Below are 25,162 nucleotides of genomic sequence, written 5' to 3'. Positions count from 1 at the left end.
ATACAACAAATAAAAAACAAAGGCACATTGTTTGAAGTTTATAAGTAGAGTGGGCAAACAGTCTTATTTTTTGCTAAGTTGAGGTGGAGACTGATGAACAAAAAGCAATGAACTCCCAGATTTACAAAATCTACCTTGGTGAATGTACCTACTTGTGGACAGAAAGATTGAATTTTCTCTGCTTCGGCTTCCAGTCTGAAGCACTGTACCAATGATAAAGCTGTACTCTGCTCCAGGTTTCAGATCCCACAGAGTGACTGTATCGGCACTGGATTCCAATTCCACTGATTTTTGCTGCTCTCCATCGCAACCGTAGGTGATGATGTACTGATAGCTGAGGTCTTCCATGCCGGCCGGCTTCTGCCAGCAAAGTGTCACTGTAGTGCTCCTCACTTCCTCTGCCTTTAAGCTCACCGGTGGAGATGGTTCTGAACAAAACACAGGAGACAGGAACTGGATCCCATGTGCTACTTAAACCAGGACTTGTCAGTTAAGTTATCAGCTTAAATTATTTGTTTTTATAGGTTTAACTGTGGTTTACAGAATGTTGAACAATGACCGAAGCCAAATACATTGCATGAGCAGCTTGGCTTTAAAGCCGTTTCCAAATCATTGTGGGGCAGTAATGTAATAGTTTGTTAAAGAAATAAAACTTAGCTTCAGTTTTTTACATAACACAGCAAATAATCTGACCGTACAGAAAATGCAGCTATTGGTATTAAAACAGGTTTGGCTAATAAGTCTCTGGACTTGCATGCCACCAGAGTGAACAGCTACAGCACTTGGGAAGGAGTCTCAGAGGACGTTATCAGTATCTCTGTCCAAAAGTGGATGCTCTCACTTATATGGAAAGAGATCAGTAACAGTGCATGTCATGTTACTCTCCAAAGGGACACAAGACGGAAAAACAAGTTAATATACCCATCATTTAAACCCAGAGCTCTGAAAGGCAAAGCACATCTTCTCACCTGTACACACACGAGCAAACGCACACTCGCTTTGGCTGCCATCGGTCCCAATAGTGACCACACTGAATACATACTCTCTGCCCGGAGACAGGTTCTCTATGGTCACATTCCTATCTTTCACGTTGAGGTGTTTCTTCATCCCTTTGAAGTCCCAGGTAACCATATACTGCTCTGGGTGGCCCAGCATCTCCACTGGTATCTGCCAGCTCAGAGTCACAGAGTCCGGGGACACGTTCTCGATCCTAAGATCATGTGCTTGGGGGGAATTTGATACAAACAGAGTTACCAAGTATTCATTTATTTATGATATATTTAAAAATTAACCATTAACTTGACATAACACATATCAGACAATGTGAAGAAATTGCAACAATGCACTCTTTCATCTTTGGACCGCTGGAAATGCTTTTATTTTAACCTCGTCAAGCATCCCAAGTCAAAACTGTGGTTGAATTATTTATTTAAAAATGCCAAAAATGCTATATACAAAATTTAAGGTAAAACATGGGCATTTCTTGTTAAATTCAGTCAAAAATGAAACCAGAGACATGTAAGTCACTATGATGCTCCCAAATCACTAATTAAATCAATGCCCTTTGACATTGTACATTGGGAGCTTCCCACAAAGGATGATGAAATAAAAATGTCTTCTATAACACAAATAGCATAATTAATCATATTCACAGCATTATAGCTCTCACACAACTTATGACAGTCTCCTAATCATTATATTCCATTAAGAAGTGCATTCTGTATAATGGCAGTCTCAAAGCCTACAGCTTTGAAACTTGCTTCATCAATACACCCCTCATGAACAGACCAAACTGACGTACTTGTGCAGAATGTTGCGCAGGCTGGATCACTCTCCAGTTCACTGTCTTCTATTACAGTGCACACAGTGACCTCATACTCCGTCCCGGGTCTCAGGTCAGACAGCACCACAAGGTTCTCCTCTGTGGTGATGGACTTGCTTGGTTGGCCAGTGCTCAGCCAAGTCACGATAAATTTATGAGGAATGGCTTCCATGTCTGATGGATTCTCCCAGCCAACATTAGCAGAAGTTGTATCCATGGATGAGACAGTCAGACTTTGTGGTGCTGAAGGTTCTGATTGTGAAAGGGAGAGACGTCATAGAAGCAAAATCTGAAACTATGAAGGTATTAATCTGGGTCAAAACTCTACAATCTTTATGGAATTACAAAACAAATTGCATTTCTGCACCTGGTGCAATGTTCAAATTGTAAAAAAAGCTTTTAACACGATAGACTGAACTTTTAAAAAAATGCAATAAAACATGTTTTGCCTTCAAAAACATGGTACGAGACTCACCAATGAAATTAATAATAAACAATCAAATTCCAGTCATACTGAATGCACCCTGACGAATGTACCTACTTGTGGACAGAAAGATTGAATTTTCTCTGCTTCGGCTTCCAGTCTGAAGCACTGTACCAATGATAAAGCTGTACTCTGCTCCAGGTTTCAGATCCCACAGAGTGACTGTATCAGCACTGGATTCCAACTCCACTGATTTTTGCTGCTCTCCATCGCAACCGTAGGTGACGATGTACTGATAGCTGAGGTCTTCCATGCCGGCCGGTCTCTGCCAGCAAAGTGTCACTGAAGTGCTCCTCACTTCCTCTGCCTTTAAGCTCACCGGTGGAGATGGTTCTGAACAAAACACAGGAGACAGGAACTGGATCCCATGTGCTACTTAAACCAGGACTTGTCAGTTAAATTATCAGCTTAAATTATTTGTTTTTATAGGTTTAACTGTGGTTTACAGAATGTTGAACAATGACCGAAGCCAAATACAATGCATGAGTAGCTTGGCTTTAAAGCCGTTTCCAAATCATTGTGGGGCAGTAATGTAATAGTTTGTTAAAGAAATAAAACTTACCTTCAATTTTTTACATAACACAGCAAATAATCTGACCGTACAGAAAATGCAGCTATTGGTATTAAAACAGGTTTGGCTAATAAGTCTCTGGACTTGCATGCCACCGGAGTGAACAGCTACAGCACTTGGGAAGGAGTCTCAGAGGACGTTATCAGTATCTCTGTCCTAAAGTGGATGCTCTCACTTATATGGAAAGAGATCAGTAACAGTGCATGTCATGTTACTCTCCAAAGGGACACAAGACGGAAAAACAAGTTAATATACCCATCATTTAAACCCAGAGCTCTGAAAGGCAAAGCACATCTTCTCACCTGTACACACACGAGCAAACGCACACTCGCTTTGGCTGCCATCGGTCCCAATAGTGACCACACTGAATACATACTCTCTGCCCGGAGACAGGTTCTCTATGGTCACATTCCTGTCTTTCACGTTGAGGTGTTTCTTCATCCCTTTGAAGTCCCAGGTAACCATATACTGCTCTGGGTGGCCCAGCATCTCCACTGGTATCTGCCAGCTCAGAGTCACAGACTCAGGGGACACGTTGTCAATCGTAAGATCCTGTGGTTGGGGGAGGTCTGATACAGACAAAGTTACTAAGTATTGATTTATTAATGATTTATTTAAAAATTAACCATTAACTTGACATAACACATATCAGACAATGTGAAGAAATTGCAACAATGCACTCTTTCATCTTTGGACCACTGGAAATGCTTTTATTTTAACCTCGTCAAGCATCCCAAGTCAAAACTGTGGTTGAATTATTTATTTAAAAATGCCAAAAATGCTATATACATAATTTAAGGTAAAACATGGGCATTTCTTGTTAAATTCAGTCAAAAATGAAACCAGAGACATGTAAGACCCTATGTTGCTCCCAAATCACTAATCAATGCCCTTTGACATTGTACATTGGGAGCTTCCCACAAAGGATGATGAAATAAAAATGTCGTCTATAACACACATAGCATAATTAATCATATTCACAGCATTATAGCTCTCACACAACTTATGACAGTCTCCTAATCATTATATTCCATTAAGAAGTGCATTCTGTATAATGGCAGTCTCAAAGCCTGCAGCTTTGAAACTTGCTTCATCAATACACCCCTCATGAACAGACCAAATTGACGTACTTGTGCAGAATGTTGCGCAGGCTGGATCACTCTCCAGTTCACTGTCTTCTATTACAGTGCACACAGTGACCTCATACTCCGTCCCGGGTCTCAGGTCAGACAGCACCGCAAGGTTCTCCTCTGTGGTGATGGACTTGCTTGGTTGGCCAGTGCTCAGCCAAGTCACACTGAATTTATGAGGAATGGCTTCCATGTCTGATGGTTTCTCCCAGCCAACATTAGCAGAAGTTGTATCCATGGATGAGACAGTCAGACTTTGTGGTGCTGAAGGTTCTGATTGTGAAAGGGAGAGACGTCATAGAAGCAAAATCTGAAACTATGAAGGTATTAATCTGGGTCAAAACTCTACAATCTTTATGGAATTACAAGACAAATTGCATTTCTGCACCTGGTGCAATGTTCAAATCGTAAACAAAGCTTTTAACATGATAGACTGAACTTTTAAAAAAATGCAATAAAACATGTTTTGCCTTCAAAAACATGGTACGAGACTCACCAATGAAATTAATAATAAACAATCAAATTCCAGTCATACTGAATGCACCCTGACGAATGTACCTACTTGTGGACAGAAAGATTGAATTTTCTCTGCTTCGGCTTCCAGTCTGAAGCACTGTACCAATGATAAAGCTGTACTCTGCTCCAGGTTTCAGATCCCACAGAATGACTGTATCGGCACTGGATTCCAATTCCACTGATTTTTGCTGCTCTCCATCACAACCGTAGGTGATGATGTACTGATAACTGAGGTCTTCCATGCCGGCCGGCTTCTGCCAGCAAAGTGTCACTGTAGTGCTCCTCACTTCCCCTGCCTTTAAGCTCACCGGTGGAGATGGTTCTGAACAAAACACAGGAGACAGGAACTGGATCCCATGTGCTACTTAAACCAGGACTTGTCAGTTAAGTTATCAGCTTAAATTATTTGTTTTTATAGGTTTAACTGTGGTTTACAGAATGTTGAACAATGACCGAAGCCAAATACAATGCATGAGTAGCTTGGCTTTAAAGCCGTTTCCAAATCATTGTGGGACAGTAATGTAATAGTTTGTTAAAGAAATAAAACTTAGCTTCAGTTTTTTACATAACACAGCAAATAATCTGACCGTACAGAAAATGCAGCTATTGGTATTAAAACAGGTTTGGCTAATAAGTCTCTGGACTTGCATGCCACCGGAGTGAACAGCTACAGCACTTGGGAAGGAGTCTCAGAGGACGTTATCAGTATCTCTGTCCTAAAGTGGATGCTCTCACTTATATGGAAAGAGATCAGTAACAGTGCATGTCATGTTACTCTCCAAAGGGACACAAGATGGAAAAACAAGTTAATATACCCATCATTTAAACCCAGAGCTCTGAAAGGCAAAGCACATCTTCTCACCTGTACACACACGAGCAAACGCACACTCGCTTTGGCTGTCATCGGTCCCAATAGTGACCACACTGAATACATACTCTCTGCCCGGAGACAGGTTCTCTATGGTCACATTCCTATCTTTCACGTTGAGGTGTTTCTTCATCCCTTTGAAGTCCCAGGTAACCATATACTGCTCTGGGTGGCCCAGCATCTCCACTGGTATCTGCCAGCTCAGAGTCACAGAGTCCGGGGACACGTTCTCGATCCTAAGATCATGTGCTTGGGGGGAATTTGATACAAACAGAGTTACCAAGTATTCATTTATTTATGATATATTTAAAAATTAACCATTAACTTGACATAACACATATCAGACAATGTGAAGAAATTGCAACAATGCACTCTTTCATCTTTGGACCGCTGGAAATGCTTTTATTTTAACCTCGTCAAGCATCCCAAGTCAAAACTGTGGTTGAATTATTTATTTAAAAATGCCAAAAATGCTATATACAAAATTTAAGGTAAAACATGGGCATTTCTTGTTAAATTCAGTCAAAAATGAAACCAGAGACATGTAAGTCACTATGATGCTCCCAAATCACTAATTAAATCAATGCCCTTTGACATTGTACATTGGGAGCTTCCCACAAAGGATGATGAAATAAAAATGTCTTCTATAACACAAATAGCATAATTAATCATATTCACAGCATTATAGCTCTCACACAACTTATGACAGTCTCCTAATCATTATATTCCATTAAGAAGTGCATTCTGTATAATGGCAGTCTCAAAGCCTACAGCTTTGAAACTTGCTTCATCAATACACCCCTCATGAACAGACCAAACTGACGTACTTGTGCAGAATGTTGCGCAGGCTGGATCACTCTCCAGTTCACTGTCTTCTATTACAGTGCACACAGTGACCTCATACTCCGTCCCGGGTCTCAGGTCAGACAGCACCGCAAGGTTCTCCTCTGTGGTGATGGACTTGCTTGGTTGGCCAGTGCTCAGCCAAGTCACGATAAATTTATGAGGAATGGCTTCCATGTCTGATGGATTCTCCCAGCCAACATTAGCAGAAGTTGTATCCATGGATGAGACAGTCAGACTTTGTGGTGCTGAAGGTTCTGATTGTGAAAGGGAGAGACGTCATAGAAGCAAAATCTGAAACTATGAAGGTATTAATCTGGGTCAAAACTCTACAATCTTTATGGAATTACAAAACAAATTGCATTTCTGCACCTGGTGCAATGTTCAAATTGTAAAAAAAGCTTTTAACACGATAGACTGAACTTTTAAAAAAATGCAATAAAACATGTTTTGCCTTCAAAAACATGGTACGAGACTCACCAATGAAATTAATAATAAACAATCAAATTCCAGTCATACTGAATGCACCCTGACGAATGTACCTACTTGTGGACAGAAAGATTGAATTTTCTCTGCTTCGGCTTCCAGTCTGAAGCACTGTACCAATGATAAAGCTGTACTCTGCTCCAGGTTTCAGATCCCACAGAGTGACTGTATCAGCACTGGATTCCAACTCCACTGATTTTTGCTGCTCTCCATCGCAACCGTAGGTGACGATGTACTGATAGCTGAGGTCTTCCATGCCGGCCGGTCTCTGCCAGCAAAGTGTCACTGAAGTGCTCCTCACTTCCTCTGCCTTTAAGCTCACCGGTGGAGATGGTTCTGAACAAAACACAGGAGACAGGAACTGGATCCCATGTGCTACTTAAACCAGGACTTGTCAGTTAAATTATCAGCTTAAATTATTTGTTTTTATAGGTTTAACTGTGGTTTACAGAATGTTGAACAATGACCGAAGCCAAATACAATGCATGAGTAGCTTGGCTTTAAAGCCGTTTCCAAATCATTGTGGGGCAGTAATGTAATAGTTTGTTAAAGAAATAAAACTTACCTTCAATTTTTTACATAACACAGCAAATAATCTGACCGTACAGAAAATGCAGCTATTGGTATTAAAACAGGTTTGGCTAATAAGTCTCTGGACTTGCATGCCACCGGAGTGAACAGCTACAGCACTTGGGAAGGAGTCTCAGAGGACGTTATCAGTATCTCTGTCCTAAAGTGGATGCTCTCACTTATATGGAAAGAGATCAGTAACAGTGCATGTCATGTTACTCTCCAAAGGGACACAAGACGGAAAAACAAGTTAATATACCCATCATTTAAACCCAGAGCTCTGAAAGGCAAAGCACATCTTCTCACCTGTACACACACGAGCAAACGCACACTCGCTTTGGCTGCCATCGGTCCCAATAGTGACCACACTGAATACATACTCTCTGCCCGGAGACAGGTTCTCTATGGTCACATTCCTGTCTTTCACGTTGAGGTGTTTCTTCATCCCTTTGAAGTCCCAGGTAACCATATACTGCTCTGGGTGGCCCAGCATCTCCACTGGTATCTGCCAGCTCAGAGTCACAGACTCAGGGGACACGTTGTCAATCGTAAGATCCTGTGGTTGGGGGAGGTCTGATACAGACAAAGTTACTAAGTATTGATTTATTAATGATTTATTTAAAAATTAACCATTAACTTGACATAACACATATCAGACAATGTGAAGAAATTGCAACAATGCACTCTTTCATCTTTGGACCACTGGAAATGCTTTTATTTTAACCTCGTCAAGCATCCCAAGTCAAAACTGTGGTTGAATTATTTATTTAAAAATGCCAAAAATGCTATATACATAATTTAAGGTAAAACATGGGCATTTCTTGTTAAATTCAGTCAAAAATGAAACCAGAGACATGTAAGACCCTATGTTGCTCCCAAATCACTAATCAATGCCCTTTGACATTGTACATTGGGAGCTTCCCACAAAGGATGATGAAATAAAAATGTCGTCTATAACACACATAGCATAATTAATCATATTCACAGCATTATAGCTCTCACACAACTTATGACAGTCTCCTAATCATTATATTCCATTAAGAAGTGCATTCTGTATAATGGCAGTCTCAAAGCCTGCAGCTTTGAAACTTGCTTCATCAATACACCCCTCATGAACAGACCAAATTGACGTACTTGTGCAGAATGTTGCGCAGGCTGGATCACTCTCCAGTTCACTGTCTTCTATTACAGTGCACACAGTGACCTCATACTCCGTCCCGGGTCTCAGGTCAGACAGCACCGCAAGGTTCTCCTCTGTGGTGATGGACTTGCTTGGTTGGCCAGTGCTCAGCCAAGTCACACTGAATTTATGAGGAATGGCTTCCATGTCTGATGGTTTCTCCCAGCCAACATTAGCAGAAGTTGTATCCATGGATGAGACAGTCAGACTTTGTGGTGCTGAAGGTTCTGATTGTGAAAGGGAGAGACGTCATAGAAGCAAAATCTGAAACTATGAAGGTATTAATCTGGGTCAAAACTCTACAATCTTTATGGAATTACAAGACAAATTGCATTTCTGCACCTGGTGCAATGTTCAAATCGTAAACAAAGCTTTTAACATGATAGACTGAACTTTTAAAAAAATGCAATAAAACATGTTTTGCCTTCAAAAACATGGTACGAGACTCACCAATGAAATTAATAATAAACAATCAAATTCCAGTCATACTGAATGCACCCTGACGAATGTACCTACTTGTGGACAGAAAGATTGAATTTTCTCTGCTTCGGCTTCCAGTCTGAAGCACTGTACCAATGATAAAGCTGTACTCTGCTCCAGGTTTCAGATCCCACAGAATGACTGTATCGGCACTGGATTCCAATTCCACTGATTTTTGCTGCTCTCCATCACAACCGTAGGTGATGATGTACTGATAACTGAGGTCTTCCATGCCGGCCGGCTTCTGCCAGCAAAGTGTCACTGTAGTGCTCCTCACTTCCCCTGCCTTTAAGCTCACCGGTGGAGATGGTTCTGAACAAAACACAGGAGACAGGAACTGGATCCCATGTGCTACTTAAACCAGGACTTGTCAGTTAAGTTATCAGCTTAAATTATTTGTTTTTATAGGTTTAACTGTGGTTTACAGAATGTTGAACAATGACCGAAGCCAAATACAATGCATGAGTAGCTTGGCTTTAAAGCCGTTTCCAAATCATTGTGGGACAGTAATGTAATAGTTTGTTAAAGAAATAAAACTTAGCTTCAGTTTTTTACATAACACAGCAAATAATCTGACCGTACAGAAAATGCAGCTATTGGTATTAAAACAGGTTTGGCTAATAAGTCTCTGGACTTGCATGCCACCGGAGTGAACAGCTACAGCACTTGGGAAGGAGTCTCAGAGGACGTTATCAGTATCTCTGTCCTAAAGTGGATGCTCTCACTTATATGGAAAGAGATCAGTAACAGTGCATGTCATGTTACTCTCCAAAGGGACACAAGATGGAAAAACAAGTTAATATACCCATCATTTAAACCCAGAGCTCTGAAAGGCAAAGCACATCTTCTCACCTGTACACACACGAGCAAACGCACACTCGCTTTGGCTGTCATCGGTCCCAATAGTGACCACACTGAATACATACTCTCTGCCCGGAGACAGGTTCTCTATGGTCACATTCCTATCTTTCACGTTGAGGTGTTTCTTCATCCCTTTGAAGTCCCAGGTAACCATATACTGCTCTGGGTGGCCCAGCATCTCCACTGGTATCTGCCAGCTCAGAGTCACAGATTCAGGGGACACGTTGTCAATCGTAAGATCCTGTGGTTGGGGGAGGTCTGATACAGACAAAGTTACTAAGTATTGATTTATTAATGATTTATTTAAAAATTAACCATTAACTTGACATAACACATATCAGACAATGTGAAGAAATTGCAACAATGCACTCTTTCATCTTTGGACCGCTGGAAATGCTTTTATTTTAACCTCGTCAAGCATCCCAAGTCAAAACTGTGGTTGAATTATTTATTTAAAAATGCCAAAAATGCTATATACATAATTTAAGGTAAAACATGGGCATTTCTTGTTAAATTCAGTCAAAAATGAAACCAGAGACATGTAAGACACTATGTTGCTCCCAAATCACTAATCAATGCCCTTTGACATTGTACATTGGGAGCTTCCCACAAAGGATGATGAAATAAAAATGTCTTCTATAACACAAATAGCATAATTAATCATATTCACAGCATTATAGCTCTCACACAACTTATGACAATCTCCTAATCATTATATTCCATTAAGAAGTTAATTCTGTATAATGGCAGTCTCAAAGCCTACAGCTTTGAAACTTGCTTCATCAATACACCCCTCATGAACAGACCAAATTGACGTACTTGTGCAGAATGTTGCGCAGGCTGGATCACTCTCCAGTTCACTGTCTTCTATTACAGTGCACACAGTGACCTCATACTCCGTCCCGGGTCTCAGGTCAGACAGCACCGCAAGGTTCTCCTCTGTGGTGATGGACTTGCTTGGTTGGCCAGTGCTCAGCCAAGTCACACTGAATTTATGAGGAATGGCTTCCATGTCTGATGGTTTCTCCCAGCCAACATTAGCAGAAGTTGTATCCATGGATGAGACAGTCAGACTTTGTGGTGCTGAAGGTTCTGATTGTGAAAGGGAGAGACGTCATAGAAGCAAAATCTGAAACTATGAAGGTATTAATCTGGGTCAAAACTCTACAATCTTTATGGAATTACAAGACAAATTGCATTTCTGCACCTGGTGCAATGTTCAAATCGTAAACAAAGCTTTTAACATGATAGACTGAACTTTTAAAAAAATGCAATAAAACATGTTTTGCCTTCAAAAACATGGTACGAGACTCACCAATGAAATTAATAATAAACAATCAAATTCCAGTCATACTGAATGCACCCTGACGAATGTACATACTTGTGGACAGAAAGATTGAATTTTCTCTGCTTCGGCTTCCAGTCTGAAGCACTGTACCAATGATAAAGCTGTACTCTGCTCCAGGTTTCAGATCCCACAGAGTGACTGTATCGGCACTGGATTCCAATTCCACTGATTTTTGCTGCTCTCCATCGCAACCGTAGGTGATGATGTACTGATAGCTGAGGTCTTCCATGCCGGCCGGCTTCTGCCAGCAAAGTGTCACTGTAGTGCTCCTCACTTCCTCTGCCCTTAAGCTCACAGGTGGAGATGGTTCTGAACAAAACACAGGAGACAGGAACTGGATCCCATGTGCTACTTAAACCAGGACTTGTCAGTTAAGTTATCAGCTTAAATTATTTGTTTTTATAGGTTTAACTGTGGTTTACAGAATGTTGAACAATGACCGAAGCCAAATACAATGCATGAGTAGCTTGGCTTTAAAGCCGTTTCCAAATCATTGTGGGGCAGTAATGTAATAGTTTGTTAAAGAAATAAAACTTAGCTTCAGTTTTTTACATAACACAGCAAATAATCTGACCGTACAGAAAATGCAGCTATTGGTATTAAAACAGGTTTGGCTAATAAGTCTCTGGACTTGCATGCCACCGGAGTGAACAGCTACAGCACTTGGGAAGGAGTCTCAGAGGACGTTATCAGTATCTCTGTCCTAAAGTGGATGCTCTCACTTATATGGAAAGAGATCAGTAACAGTGCATGTCATGTTACTCTCCAAAGGGACACAAGATGGAAAAACAAGTTAATATACCCATCATTTAAACCCAGAGCTCTGAAAGGCAAAGCACATCTTCTCACCTGTACACACACGAGCAAACGCACACTCGCTTTGGCTGCCATCGGTCCCAATAGTGACCACACTGAATACATACTCTCTGCCCGGAGACAGGTTCTCTATGGTCACATTCCTGTCTTTCACGTTGAGGTGTTTCTTCATCCCTTTGAAGTCCCAGGTAACCATATACTGCTCTGGGTGGCCCAGCATCTCCACTGGTATCTGCCAGCTCAGAGTCACAGATTCAGGGGACACGTTGTCAATCGTAAGATCCTGTGGTTGGGGGAGGTCTGATACAGACAAAGTTACTAAGTATTGATTTATTAATGATTTATTTAAAAATTAACCATTAACTTGACATAACACATATCAGTCAATGTGAAGAAATTGCAATAACTAACTCTCATCTTCGGATCATTGGATCTGCTATTCTTATGTTGTGAAACTTCCCTAGTCAATACTGTAGTTCAATTACTTATATTAAAATGCCAAAAATGCTATATACATAATTTAAGGTAAAACATGGGCATTTCTTGTTAAATTCAGTCAAAAATAAAACCAGAGACATGCAAGACACTATGTTGCTCCCAAATCACTAATTAAATCAATGCCCTTTGACATTGTACATTGGGAGCTTCCTACAAAGGATGATGAAATAAAAATGTCTTCTATAACAAACATAGCATAATTAATCATATTCACAGCATAATAGCTCTCACACAACTTATGACAGTCTCCTAATCATTATATTCCATTAAGAAGTTAATTCTGTATAATGGCAGTCTCAAAGCCTGCAGCCATTAAACTTGCTTCATCAATACACCCCTCATGAACAGACCAAATTGACGTACTTGTGCAGAATGTTGCGCAGGCTGGATCACTCTCCAGTTCACTGTCTTCTATTACAGTGCACACAGTGACCTCATACTCCGTCCCGGGTCTCAGGTCAGACAGCACCGCAAGGTTCTCCTCTGTGGTGATGGACTTGCTTGGTTGGCCAGTGCTCAGCCAAGTCACACTGAATTTATGAGGAATGGCTTCCATGTCTGATGGTTTCTCCCAGCCAACGTTAGCAGAAGTTGTATCCATGGATGAGACAGTCAGACTTTGTGGTGCTGAAGGTTCTGATTGTGAAAGGGAGAGACGTCATAGAAGCAAAATCTGAAACTATGAAGGTATTAATCTGGGTCAAAACTCTACAATTTTTATGGAATTACAAGACAAATTGCATTTCTGCACCTGGTGCAATGTTCAAATCGTAAACAAAGCTTTTAACACGATAGACTGAACTTATAAAAAAATGCAATAAAACATGTTTTGCCTTCAAAAACATGGTATGAGACTCACCAATGAAATTAATAATAAACAATCAAATTCCAGTCATACTGAATGCACCCTGACGAATGTACCTACTTGTGGACAGGAAGATTGAATTTTCTCTGCTTCGGCTTCCAGTCTGAAGCACTGTACCAATGATAAAGCTGTACTCTGTTGTAGGTCTCAGATCTAACAGAATGACTGTATCGGCACTGGATTCCAATTCCACTGATTTTTGCTGCTCTCCATTGCAACCGTAGGTGATGATGTACTGATAGCTGAGGTCTTCCATGCCGGCCGGCTTCTGCCAGCAAAGTGTCACTGAAGTGCTCCTCACTTCCTCTGCCTTTAAGCTCACAGGTGGAGATGGTTCTGAACAAAACACAGGAGACAGGAACTGGATCCCATGTGCTACTTAAACCAGGACTTGTCAGTTAAGTTATCAGCTTAAATTATTTGTTTTTATAGGTTTAACTGTGGTTTACAGAATGTTGAACAATGACCGAAGCCAAATACAATGCATGAGCAGCTTGGCTTTAAAGCCGTTTCCAAATCATTGTGGGGCAGTAATGTAATAGTTTGTTAAAGAAATAAAACTTAGCTTCAGTTTTTTACATAACACAGCAAATAATCTGACCGTACAGAAAATGCAGCTATTGGTATTAAAACAGGTTTGGCTAATAAGTCTCTGGACTTGCATGCCATCGGAGTGAACAGCTACAGCACTTGGGAAGGAGTCTCAGAGGGTTTTTTCAGTATCTCTGTCCTAAAGTGGATGCTCTCACTTATAAGGAAAGAGATCAGTAACAGTGCATGTCATGTTACTCTCCAAAGGGACACAAGACGGAAAAACAAGTTAATATACCCATCATTTAAACCCAGAGCTCTGAAAGGCAAAGCACATCTTCTCACCTGTACACACACGAGCAAACGCACACTCGCTTTGGCTGCCATCATTCCCAGTTGTGACCACACTGAACACATGCTTTCTGCCCGGAGACAGGTTCTCTGTGGTCTCACTCCTGTGTTTCATCTTAAGGTGTTTCTTCAGCCATTTGAAGTCACAGGTAACCAGCTCTGCCTGGTCCAACATCTCCATTGGTATCTGCCAGCTCAGAGTTCCAGAGTTGGGTGTCACCTTGTCGATCGTAAGATCTTGTGGTTGGGGGAGTTCTGGTAGAGACAGAGTTACTAAGTATTGATTTCTTTTAAACAAATAATCAAATCACAAATCAAATGTCACATCATTTGACACTAGGCATGGGCAACTGAGCGAGTGACTTGCATAGAAAGACTTACAGCAAATTTAATTAAATGCAAATCAAGACCAGACAATAGTGCAATTGGAAGTGTACAGGAAATGGCAATATACCGCATTGTGCAAACTGGCACAACAAATGCAATAAACACAAAGAAGGCCATATTATTGAGTATGGGTGGTGAGTATGAATATGGGCCCTCATACTCAGAGGCAGACTTCACAATAAGGCAATACCACCGCATGTTTGAATTATACAGTATATGAAGTCATATTTTCATTGTAATATATGCAAAACAAAATATTATATTTGATACTGTACCACGGTTATTCAAATCACGGTCCTCGAGGTCTGGCTGGTTTTCCAGCCTTCCTTTACCTGTCAGTCAGGTGTGAAGCCTCTGACCAATCAGAATCAGTAATTATTAAACTAATTACCTGGGAAAACTGAAAACAAGGCCTGGATTTGGAATCGAGGTCCAGATTTGAAGAACCCTGCTGTAGACTGTAGTGCTCTGCGCAACTGTGAGTAAAGGATGTCCAGAAGTTATAAATAAGAGCATAATCAGGCATTTAATAAATTAAATGAAACGCAGTTTCCCCAGCGGGCCGATGCCTGTGATGTATCGCTCAGCTGTTAGGCCGATGATGTATGGAAGATTATAAGCACAAAAATTCAAATGGCAATTCATGATGCAATCGCGATGATGCAGTTTCAAGGTACCCCAAAAGTTTCAAGTTAAGCTTTACCACTGCTGCAAGAGTTCACAAATGTTTTTTTTTTTAATGTTTCATAAGAACATAAGAAATTTACATAATTTACGGCTTTCGGAGTATGTTTTCAAAATAGGAAATTACAATCCGATTAAACGACGAATACTTGCTTGTACAATCCCTGCTTGAAATGAAATCAGAGGTAGGCTAATTGGGACGCGGCGCCTTTAAGCAGGACGCGCGCACCTATAGTTTCTTTTTGACCTCAACTAGGCGGAGCTTCAGCTTTTTGCCTTTTTAAATCCAAAGTCCCTCAGATCGAGCTGTCCATGCCGTTTGGCCATGATTTTAAAATCACATCAACACCGTCACCTGCTATGCCGCTTACTGAGGTAATTTTTTTTTTTAAGTTGGCACGTGCGTGCCCTCTCACGTATTTTACTCAATAGACCTATGCATTCATTGATAAAATAGCACAAGGGATGGAACGGGGGAGATGTTCATTTTAGAAGGGGGATGATTTTGACTGTTTTTATTTCAGGGGGGATGACATCCCTCCTCATCCCCCCTCAACTCGAGTACTGGTTATACATATATTGGTCATAGACGACACTGTATTTGTACTAAATGGTGGCAGGTTACTTGTGTTCTCTACTGTGAACACCCGTGTAAAATAATCATTAAACTCATTTACTACAGTGGTACCTCAGAACTCGAACTTAATCCGACCAGAACTGGAATTGGTTCCCGGCCTCAAAAATTACACCTGAATATGTTTTTTCTTAGAGCATATACTGCACTAAACACATCTAAGCACATTTATCAAAACAGTAATTTGTAAAGTAAGAAAATAAATGTATCCAAACAATGTGTAAAGTTAAAAAAACAATGTGTCCTGCCCCGATTGTCCGCTCCTTCCGTGTGCCACGCCCCCTCATTAACCCTGTGTGGAATCCCCGTGTGATCAGCTGTTTCTGGTTGTTGTCATTAGTCCTCTGTATTTATTACGCGTTTCAGTTTGTTTCCCCAGTCTGGTCATTGTATTGTCCGTTTGCGTTTTGCCTGCCTTACCTGTAATTAAACTCCGTGTTCCCCAATACCCTGACGTCTGCGCCTTTGTCTCCATTCCGTCCCAGCTCAGCAGGACAATATTATTATAATTAAATGTATTAATGGTTTATTATTAATGATATTAAAATAATTAATAAGAAATCTTTATTTAAAAATGTATTTTATAATAATAATTACTGTTACTGTCTATCATTGTCTAAATGTATTTTTACTGTCTAAATACTGTATATGTATTCAGCTAGTGTAAACATGCAGGATGCTATCACAGCAAATGCGAGGCTGAAAGTGAAGCATTACCTTTTGTTTCCGCTGAGAGACGTGCCACGTGACTCAGTTCCCCGCGCATACAAGTTAATGCAAATCTTCCTTTCTATACATTCCTCTTAGCAAGACAAATGTTATTTTTATTTATTTATTTATTTATTTTATTTAACTCAATCTGTAGACTTAGATACTCCTGCTTAATTTTTGAAATCATTAGTTATTTTCCATTTGTGTAACAGAGCCCTTTTCCTCCTGACTTTATTCTTAATTTCCTTAGTAAACCACCTTTGCTGTAGTTTCCTAGATTTAGTTTTGCTGGAAACAGGTATGAAGTCCTCTTGCACTTGCAACAATTTGCTTTTAACAAATTCCCATACCTCTTCAACTGTTTTGCTGTTTAACTCCGTCCAGTTTACAGTTTCTAGTTTCAGTCTCATTCCATTAAAGTTAGCCTTCCTAATATTGTACACTGCTCAAAAAAATTAAAGGAACACTTTGAAAACACATCAGATCTCAATGGGAGAAAAAAATCATACTGGATATCTATGCTGATATGGACTGGGTAATGTGTTAGGAATGAAAGGATGCCACATTGTTTGATGGAAATTAAAATTATCAACCTACAGAGGACTGAATTCAAAGACACCCCGAAAACCAAAGTGAAAAAATGATGCAGCAGGCTAGTCCATTTTGCAGAAATTTCATTGAAGCAACTGAAAAATCGTACTCAGTAGTTTGTGTGGTCCCCACATGCTTGTATGCATACCTGACATTTTGTCAGGGCATTCTCCTAATGAGACAACAGATGGTGTCCTGGGGGATCTCCTCCCAGATCTGGACCAGGGCATCACTGAGCTCCTGGACAGTCTGACGTGCAACCTGGTGGCATCAGATGGACCGAAACATAATGTCCCAGAGGTGTTCTATTGGATTTAGGTCATGTGAACGTGGGGGCCAGTCAATGGTATCAATTCCTTCATCCTCCAGGAACTGCCTGCAGTCTTTCACCACATGAGGCCGGGCATTGTCGTGCACCAGGAGGAACCCAGGACCCACTGCACCAGCGTAGGGTCTGACAATGGGTCCAAGGATTTCATCCTGATACCTAATGGCAGTTAAGGTACCGTTGTCTAGCCTGTAGAGGTCTATGCGTCCCTCCATGGATATGCCTCCCCAGACCATCACTGACCCACCACCAAACCAGTCATGCTGAACAATGTTACAAGTAGCATAACGTTCTCCACGGCATCTCCAGACCCTTTCATGTCTGTCACATGTGCTCAGGGTGAACCTGCTCCCATCTGTGAAAAGCACAGGGCGCTAGTGGTGGACCTGCCAATTCTGGTATTCTATGGCAAATGCCAATCGAGGTCCACGGTGCCGGGCAGTGAACACAGGGCCCACTAGAGGATGTCGGGCCCTCAGGCCACCCTCATGAAGTCTGTTTCTGATTGTATGGTCAGAGACATTCACACCAGTGGCCTGCTGGAGGTCATTTTGTAGGGCTCTGGCAGTGCTCATCCTGTTCCTCCTTGCACAAAGGAGCAGATACTGGTCCTGCTGATGGGTTAAGGACCTTCTATGGCCCTGTCCAGCTCTCCTTGCCTGCAAGTTTTCTTTTACGTACTGTATACTGCAACACCACCTCCCTTCTTGCCTATCCGGTCTCTACGGAACAACGTGTAACCATCCATATTATATTCTTCACCATCATTGTTACTCATCCATGTTTCTGTTATTCATATAATGTCGTAAGAGTCTGATGGAATTAAAGCCTCTAAATCATGAATTTTTTTTCTAATACTCCTAGCATTTAAATACAGACCACAAAGGGTAGGCCTTTTACAGTGCCCATTTTTAATATTGAATAACTTTTACTTGTTTTAATTAACGTACAGTTAATATAATAAAATGCCGAGTACAATAAAACACTAAATAAAAGACTTGCATTAAAATGGAACTTTTTAAAGTATCCAATAGGGTCAGAGATAACAACCTTAGAAATTAAACTTTTAAAATAACCGAATTAACACTTACTAACCTGATAATAACTTCCTACTGAAAAAAAAAAAATAACAACGAACACCCACGCAACCGTACAGGCACACAAACACTCAAATATACTTCAAAATAATCCAATCAACCACTTCAACAGGCACACAATACAACACAAGTGCACACAGCGGTGTCTACACCACTCCCTCACAGTGCAGCAAACCCAGCAGCCTCTACACCACTCCCTCACAGTGCAGCAATCCCAACAGCCTCTACACCACTCCCTCACAGTGCAGCAATCCCAGCAGCGTACTATCCAAAAAGCTCCCAAAGCCTACAGACAGATTTTGGTCGTTGTTCAGACCAACTACTTTAAACTGATGGGATTTAGCATAATATGGAGACTGAGATTAATCAGATTGAGATTAAATGACCAAATTATAACCCAGCACCAATACTAGATGTCCTAGGTGGCTTGACAAAAGTGAGATGTACATAAAATCTGTATAATGGACCAGATCCCAAACTTTGAAATGAACAAAAAAATGACTTCTTATTTACAGTATATACACAGGATTAGCTACAGTGTTATGTTCAGTCAAAAATGAAATCAGAGAAATTTTAAATACTGTCTGTTGTCCCAATTCTAATTATTGCCTTCGACATTATTGTAATCAAAGCTTCCTAAACAGGGTGAAAAAATAAAAATGTCTTCTATACCAGAGATAACATAAACAATCACGATCACAACATTATAGCTCTCACACAACTGAGACAAGCTCCTAATCATTAAGAAGTGCATTCTGTATAATGGCAGTCTCAAAGCCTGCAGTGTTGAAGCTTGCTTCATCAATACACCCCTCATGAACAGACCAAATTGACTTACTTGTGCAGAATGTTGTGCAGGCTGGATCACTCTCCAGTTCACTGTCTTCTAATACAGTGCACACAGTGATCTTGTACTTCCTTCCTGGTCTCAGGTCAGACAGCACTACAAGGTTCTCCACTGTGGTGATGGACTTGCTTGGTTGGCCAGTGCTCAACCAAGTCACGCGAAATTTATGTGGAACACCTGCCACGTCTGATGGTTTCTTCCATCCAACGATGACAGAAGTTAGATCCATAGAGTAGACAATCAAACTTTGTGGTGTGGAAGGTTCTGATTGTAAAAGGGAGAGACGTCATAAATGCAAAATCTATTAATCTGGTTCAAAACTGCATGATCTATATGAAACTGTATAAAACCACAACACCAATTGCATTTGTGCACCGCTCCAATTTTTAAATTATAAACAAAGTTTTCAATATAGCAGACTGAATTTTAGAAGCAGTAGCAAAAAAAATGTTGCCTGCAAAAATGTGATATGAAACTCATTGACGAAATGAACAAGAAACAAGTTCCTGTTAAGCAAAATTCAGCGTGATGAGTTTAAATGAGTTACCTACTTGTGGACACGCATATTGACTTTTCTCTGCTTCGGCTTCCTGTCTGCAGCACTGTACCAATGATAAAGCTGTACTCTGTTCCAGGTTTCAGATCCCACAGAGTGACTGTGTCAGCACTGGATTCCAGTTCCACTGATTTTTGCTGCTCTCCATTGCAACCGTAGGTGACGATGTACTGATAGCTGAGGTCTTCCATGCCGGCCGGCCTCTGCCAGCAAAGTGTCACTGAAGTGCTCCTCACTTCCTCTGCCTTTAAGCTCACAGGTGGAGATGGTTCTGAACAAAACACAAGACAGGAACTGGATCTCATGTGCTACTTAAATCGGTATTTGTAAATGAGGTTAGCAGAATCATTTATTTTTTTTATGATTCAGTCTAGTTTACACAATGAAGTCATGTAACATAAACACAGTGAATTGCAACAAATACGACAAAAGAGCAGTTTGGCTTTCAAGCTGTTAACTAAATATTTAAGAGGGAGTAATTTGATGGTTTCTTTAATAAAATAAAAATTTATTTCAGTGGATTCAATTAATGTGTTTGTTGCACAACACAACAAAAAAAAACAGCTGCAGGTTTAAACAAAAGTTTAGCTAATAAATGTTTCTGGAATTGCATGCCACCTGAGGAAACAGTTACCGCCCTTGGGAATGAGTAACAGATGACGATAACTGTATCAGAAACACTGCATCCTAAAATGAATGATTACATTTATATGGAAAGAGATCAGTAACAGTGCATGTCATGTTACTCTCCAAAGGGATGCAAGATGGAAACACAAGGAAATATATGTATCATTTAAACCCAGAGCTCTGAAAGGCAAAGCACATCTTCTCACCTGTACACACACGAGCAAACGCACACTCGCTTTGGCTGCCATCGGTCCCAATAGTGACCACACTGAATACATACTCTCTGCCCGGAGACAGGTTCTCTATGGTCACATTCCTGTCTTTCACCATGAGGTGGTTCTTCATCCCTTTGAAGTCCCAGGTAACCATATACTGCTCTGGGTGGCCCAGAATCTCCACTGGAATTTGCCAGCTCAGAGTCACAGAGTCAGGAGTCACGTTGTCGATCGTAAGATCCTGTGGTTGGGGGAGTTCTGGTACAGACAAAGTACAACGTATTGTATTTATTTAAAATTAATCATCAAGTTTACATAACATGTATCAGTTAATTTAAACAGCTTATATGGGTGATTTTTTCAGTCTCAGATCATTTAAACTTTTTTTTAACCCCCATCAAAACTTCCTAGTTAAAACTGTCATTGAACAGCTTACTTAAAAATGTAAAAGTAATATTTCTATCACAAACAATGGTAAAACATTGGTATTTCTTGTCATATTCAGTCAGATTCAAAGAAACAAAATACTGTGTGTTGCTCCCAAGTCTCTATCTAACCAATTCCTTTTCACATTGTACATTGAGAGCTTTCTAAAAATGGTGATGAAATTAAAATGTCTTCTATATCACAGATAATATAACCAGCGCATTCACAACATTATAAACATCACACAACTTATGACAACCTCCTAATAATTATATCACACTACAGAGGTACATTCTACAATGCAGCCTGAAGGTCTGCAGCCTTGCTTTATTATTGCAGCTCAACGATATACTAAACTGACTTACTTGTGCGAAATGTTATGCACGCTGGATCACTCTCCTGATCACTGTCCTCTAAGACAGTGCACACAGTGACCTTGTACTCCGTCCCAGGTCTCAAATCAGGAAGCACCACCTGGTTTGCTTCTGTAGTGATGGACTTGCTTGATTGGTCACTGCTAAGCCAAGTCACTCTGAATATATGTGGAACACTTTCCATGTCTGATGGTTTCTCCTTGCTGGTAACATCAGAAGCAAAAAATAAATTTCTTACAGGTTTTCTCGCAGCATGATATTATCAGCATTCTCAGAATAACCAGCAACCAGCAACCAGACGAAATCGATTCTAATTAAGCAGGATATCTGGAACAGGTAAGGATTATCCCATTCCATATCCTCAACCATAGAGACTTTCCATGCTGAAATGTATCTGTTAGTATCACTTTTAGTAGAGGTATGCAACTGTATTGGGCACAGTAGATAATTTTGCACGCAGCAGCTTCAGTGGTAACGCATTTAGGGGGTTGGGGACTGATTTGGTTCCTACCAGTGTTGAAACCAAAGCTATGCCCTTGGTCAGAATTCATCACAATGGGCTTTTCTACACGTGTCCACAACAGTCAGGAGAAAGTTATGTTGAATAAAAGAAAGTTACACTGAATTAAAAAAAAGAGAGATGTGCAACAAATGTGAGGAGCATAAATAAGGAGTGAATACATTTATAAACTGGGTTCAAGGTAGAAGATCTTTCTGAGCCATTGAGTTCTCACTGATGTCTCATTTCCACCAACATGATGCCGGAGCCTGTACCAGGCCTTTCCTGTGTTTCCACTGCAAAAAAACTGGCCCTGGGCTAGAAAAAGAAGGTCCAGCATGGCACAGAAAAGCTGGTCTCAGAATTTGTAAGGGCAATAGTAGGAAGGGCTATTGTATCCAAATCTCCTGCATCCCCGGAAAATTCAATTCATAACCAATATAGTTTCATCTAATATTGCCGATGCTGACTGGGAAACAACTTGCCAGCTTATTAGCACAATAATGTTTCATCATGTTTTATTCTGTGAAAAAGGAAAAGCTCAATCTGTTGGCCAGATTTAATAATAAATTATAAACATGTCACTGGTCAAATAAATATTGCGGTGCTTGAGTGGCGAAGTGATCATGAGGCGGATAGCAAAATTCTTTTTTAATAATAATAATAATAGATATGTTACTGATCCCCGTGGGGAAATTGTCTTTATGCCTCCCCCAACTTACTCTTTGCAGGCAAGAGTAAGCTGGCTGTGAAGGGCAGCCACCTGTTGGAGTGCCCAGGGAGCTGGGAGTTAAAGGCCTTGCTCAAGGACCCGCAGATGTGCAGAAGCTGAGGTTGAACTGGCAACCTTCTGATTACAAGCACACAGGCTTAGTCCACTGAGCCACATGCTCCCACTGTGGGGTAGCAGAAACTTTTCATGTGTGATCCTTAAAAGCAAGAATAAACTCAGACTGGGGAGAATATGAAATTTAACTCACAGAGACTGAGGAGAAATACAGTCTTTCAGGAGACAAAAGTGGATACAGGCAATAGAAACAGAGTGCACCAAGTCATACTCTGAAAACTGTGTGACTTATAGGCTCATTTTGTTTGGTTCAGCAGCTTATAAAGACTTAAAATTCCAAAGCAGCCTAAAATAAATGTACCATCCTCTGCAGAGCTATGTGGTCCAGGGCAGAGCAGTTACCAAACCAGACTGTGATTCCCGTGGTGAGGATGCTGCCCAACGGTCCTGAGTAAGAGGCTCTAAGAATGACTGGTGAGACTTTGAACCTCCTCAGCTGCCTGGCCAGGTGAGGTCATCAAACTCTGAGATATATAAAGGCATTAAAAGACATGGCAACCTGGGCTCAGAATACAGCCTGGGGGCGTTAATATTGAGGGAGCCAAAGTACAGGATCCCTCTCTCACCACCTGGGGTCTGCCTGTGAGAACAGAGGGGTGCATTCAGAACAAGGTTCTTGAGTTTGGAGAACAATGTGAGGGGGTTATGGTATTGAGCTGGGCTAAAATCTACAGCATTCTCACATAGTTCCCCCTCTCACTGTCCAGATGAGTGAGAATAATGTGAAGGACATAATGTCACCATTGTTGGACCTATATGTTCTCCTCTAAATATTTTTTATCAGCACTAAAAAAAGACAAATGGTAGGTATGTCATGTAAATAAAAGAAAGCAATACTTAAGTAAAACATATCAAAATTAATTTGAGTTTCTAAAGTTAGACTGTGCTGTATTGTGTTTCAGTATTGTGTGTTCTTCGTTTTTTGTTAGGCTGCACTAGGTATCACAAAAGGATATTGCAGGCATTCAGTTGTAGATCCAGTGTTAGTAGTTAATGCTAGTGATGCCCAAAACGACAGTTCATTAACCATTTGATGTGTTTTTGACCCCACTAGATGGTGGTCTCTATTCAAAAGAGCAAACCAAGAGCACTGCAGTGGATATAAAAAGTGTACACACCCCTGTTACAATGGCAGTGTCACATTCAGAACAGGGAAACAGTCGACGGAGCCGTGGAGACGAATGAACGGGGTTTATTCCGGGCTGACACATTCCAACACACACAATAACATCAGTAACATCAATGACCGGACTGGGGAAACATACTGTACTTAAACGCGGACTTAAATACATTGGACTAATGACAGCAACAACAAACAGCTGGTAAACACCGGGAATCCACACGGGGTAGATGAGGGGGCGTGGCACACGTGATGATCGGATGAGCAGGGCATGACAGGCAGGTTTTTGTGATGTAAAAAAATGAGACCACGATCAACCATCTCAAAACTTTTCGCACCTTTAGTGTGTCCTACGTATAACCTGTACACATTTGCAAAACAAACAAATCTGTTAGGGGGGAAATTAAAAATAAAAAACATACAATGAGCTGGTTGGGTAAGTGTATACACCCTTAAACTAATACGTTGTTGAAGCACCTTTTGATTTTTCATGTCAAATGCAATGGCTGCTGTTATCCAATGTATTTTATAACAAAGCCACCAAATAGGAAATGAGGTCATATCTCAGCAATGGTTTGGATTTATCAAAACCAAATTTGGCATGTAATATTACCACTAGGGGGCGCTGCAATAAAAAAAATCTGTTTTTTATCAAACAACTGTTGATTGCTTTGAGTTAGTAAAATACCTCTTATGTTGGCTGATATCATTGGATGTCCGGGGGAGGCGGGGGACATCGAGTCCGAATGGGCCATGTTCCGCGCCTCCATTGTGGAGGCGGCTGACCGGAGCTGTGGCCGTAAGGTGGTCGGTGCCTGTTGCGGCGGCAATCCCCGAACCCGCTGGTGGACACCTGTGGTGAGGGAGGCCGTCAAGCTGAAGAAGGAGTCCTATCGGGCCTTTTTAGCTTGTGGGACTCCGGAGGCAGCTGATGAGTACCGGCGGGCCAAGCGGAACAGCAGAGGTCGCTGAGGTGGTTAAAAAGCTGCAGGGGGTTGT

General features: G+C 40.9%; 1 protein-coding gene and 1 long non-coding RNA gene across 2 annotated transcripts in view; one reads left to right on the top strand and one right to left on the bottom strand.

The window, feature by feature from the left end:
- LOC111834186 (uncharacterized) overlaps positions 1–25,162 on the bottom strand; it is a 43,739-nt gene that overhangs the window by 6,288 nt on the left and 12,289 nt on the right. Inside the window, exons 4-28 of the mRNA XM_072697960.1 lie at positions 24,852–25,016; positions 21,689–21,900; positions 20,889–21,155; positions 20,051–20,326; positions 19,491–19,763; positions 14,215–14,475; positions 13,399–13,674; positions 12,837–13,109; positions 12,009–12,275; positions 11,193–11,468; positions 10,631–10,903; positions 9,803–10,069; positions 8,987–9,262; positions 8,425–8,697; positions 7,597–7,863; positions 6,781–7,056; positions 6,219–6,491; positions 5,386–5,640; positions 4,570–4,845; positions 4,008–4,280; positions 3,180–3,446; positions 2,364–2,639; positions 1,802–2,074; positions 969–1,223; positions 153–428 (exon numbers count right to left, since the gene is read on the bottom strand). Coding sequence (XP_072554061.1) covers positions 153–428; positions 969–1,223; positions 1,802–2,074; positions 2,364–2,639; positions 3,180–3,446; positions 4,008–4,280; positions 4,570–4,845; positions 5,386–5,640; positions 6,219–6,491; positions 6,781–7,056; positions 7,597–7,863; positions 8,425–8,697; positions 8,987–9,262; positions 9,803–10,069; positions 10,631–10,903; positions 11,193–11,468; positions 12,009–12,275; positions 12,837–13,109; positions 13,399–13,674; positions 14,215–14,475; positions 19,491–19,763; positions 20,051–20,326; positions 20,889–21,155; positions 21,689–21,900; positions 24,852–25,016 — 6,602 coding nt within the window. The remainder of the gene's footprint in view (positions 1–152; positions 429–968; positions 1,224–1,801; positions 2,075–2,363; positions 2,640–3,179; positions 3,447–4,007; positions 4,281–4,569; positions 4,846–5,385; positions 5,641–6,218; positions 6,492–6,780; positions 7,057–7,596; positions 7,864–8,424; positions 8,698–8,986; positions 9,263–9,802; positions 10,070–10,630; positions 10,904–11,192; positions 11,469–12,008; positions 12,276–12,836; positions 13,110–13,398; positions 13,675–14,214; positions 14,476–19,490; positions 19,764–20,050; positions 20,327–20,888; positions 21,156–21,688; positions 21,901–24,851; positions 25,017–25,162) is intronic.
- Positions 15,530–20,342, top strand: LOC140577709 (uncharacterized). Its single transcript, XR_011981870.1, has 3 exons — positions 15,530–15,666; positions 17,597–17,729; positions 20,215–20,342. It is a non-coding gene; the product is annotated as an uncharacterized lncRNA (long non-coding RNA).

The sequence above is a fragment of the Paramormyrops kingsleyae genome, chromosome 12, assembly GCF_048594095.1.
Source record: "Paramormyrops kingsleyae isolate MSU_618 chromosome 12, PKINGS_0.4, whole genome shotgun sequence".
NCBI classification, from domain to species: Eukaryota; Metazoa; Chordata; class Actinopteri; order Osteoglossiformes; family Mormyridae; genus Paramormyrops; species Paramormyrops kingsleyae.
The sequence above is the reverse complement of the archived record's forward strand: the minus strand, read 5'-3'. Positions and strand labels throughout refer to the sequence as shown.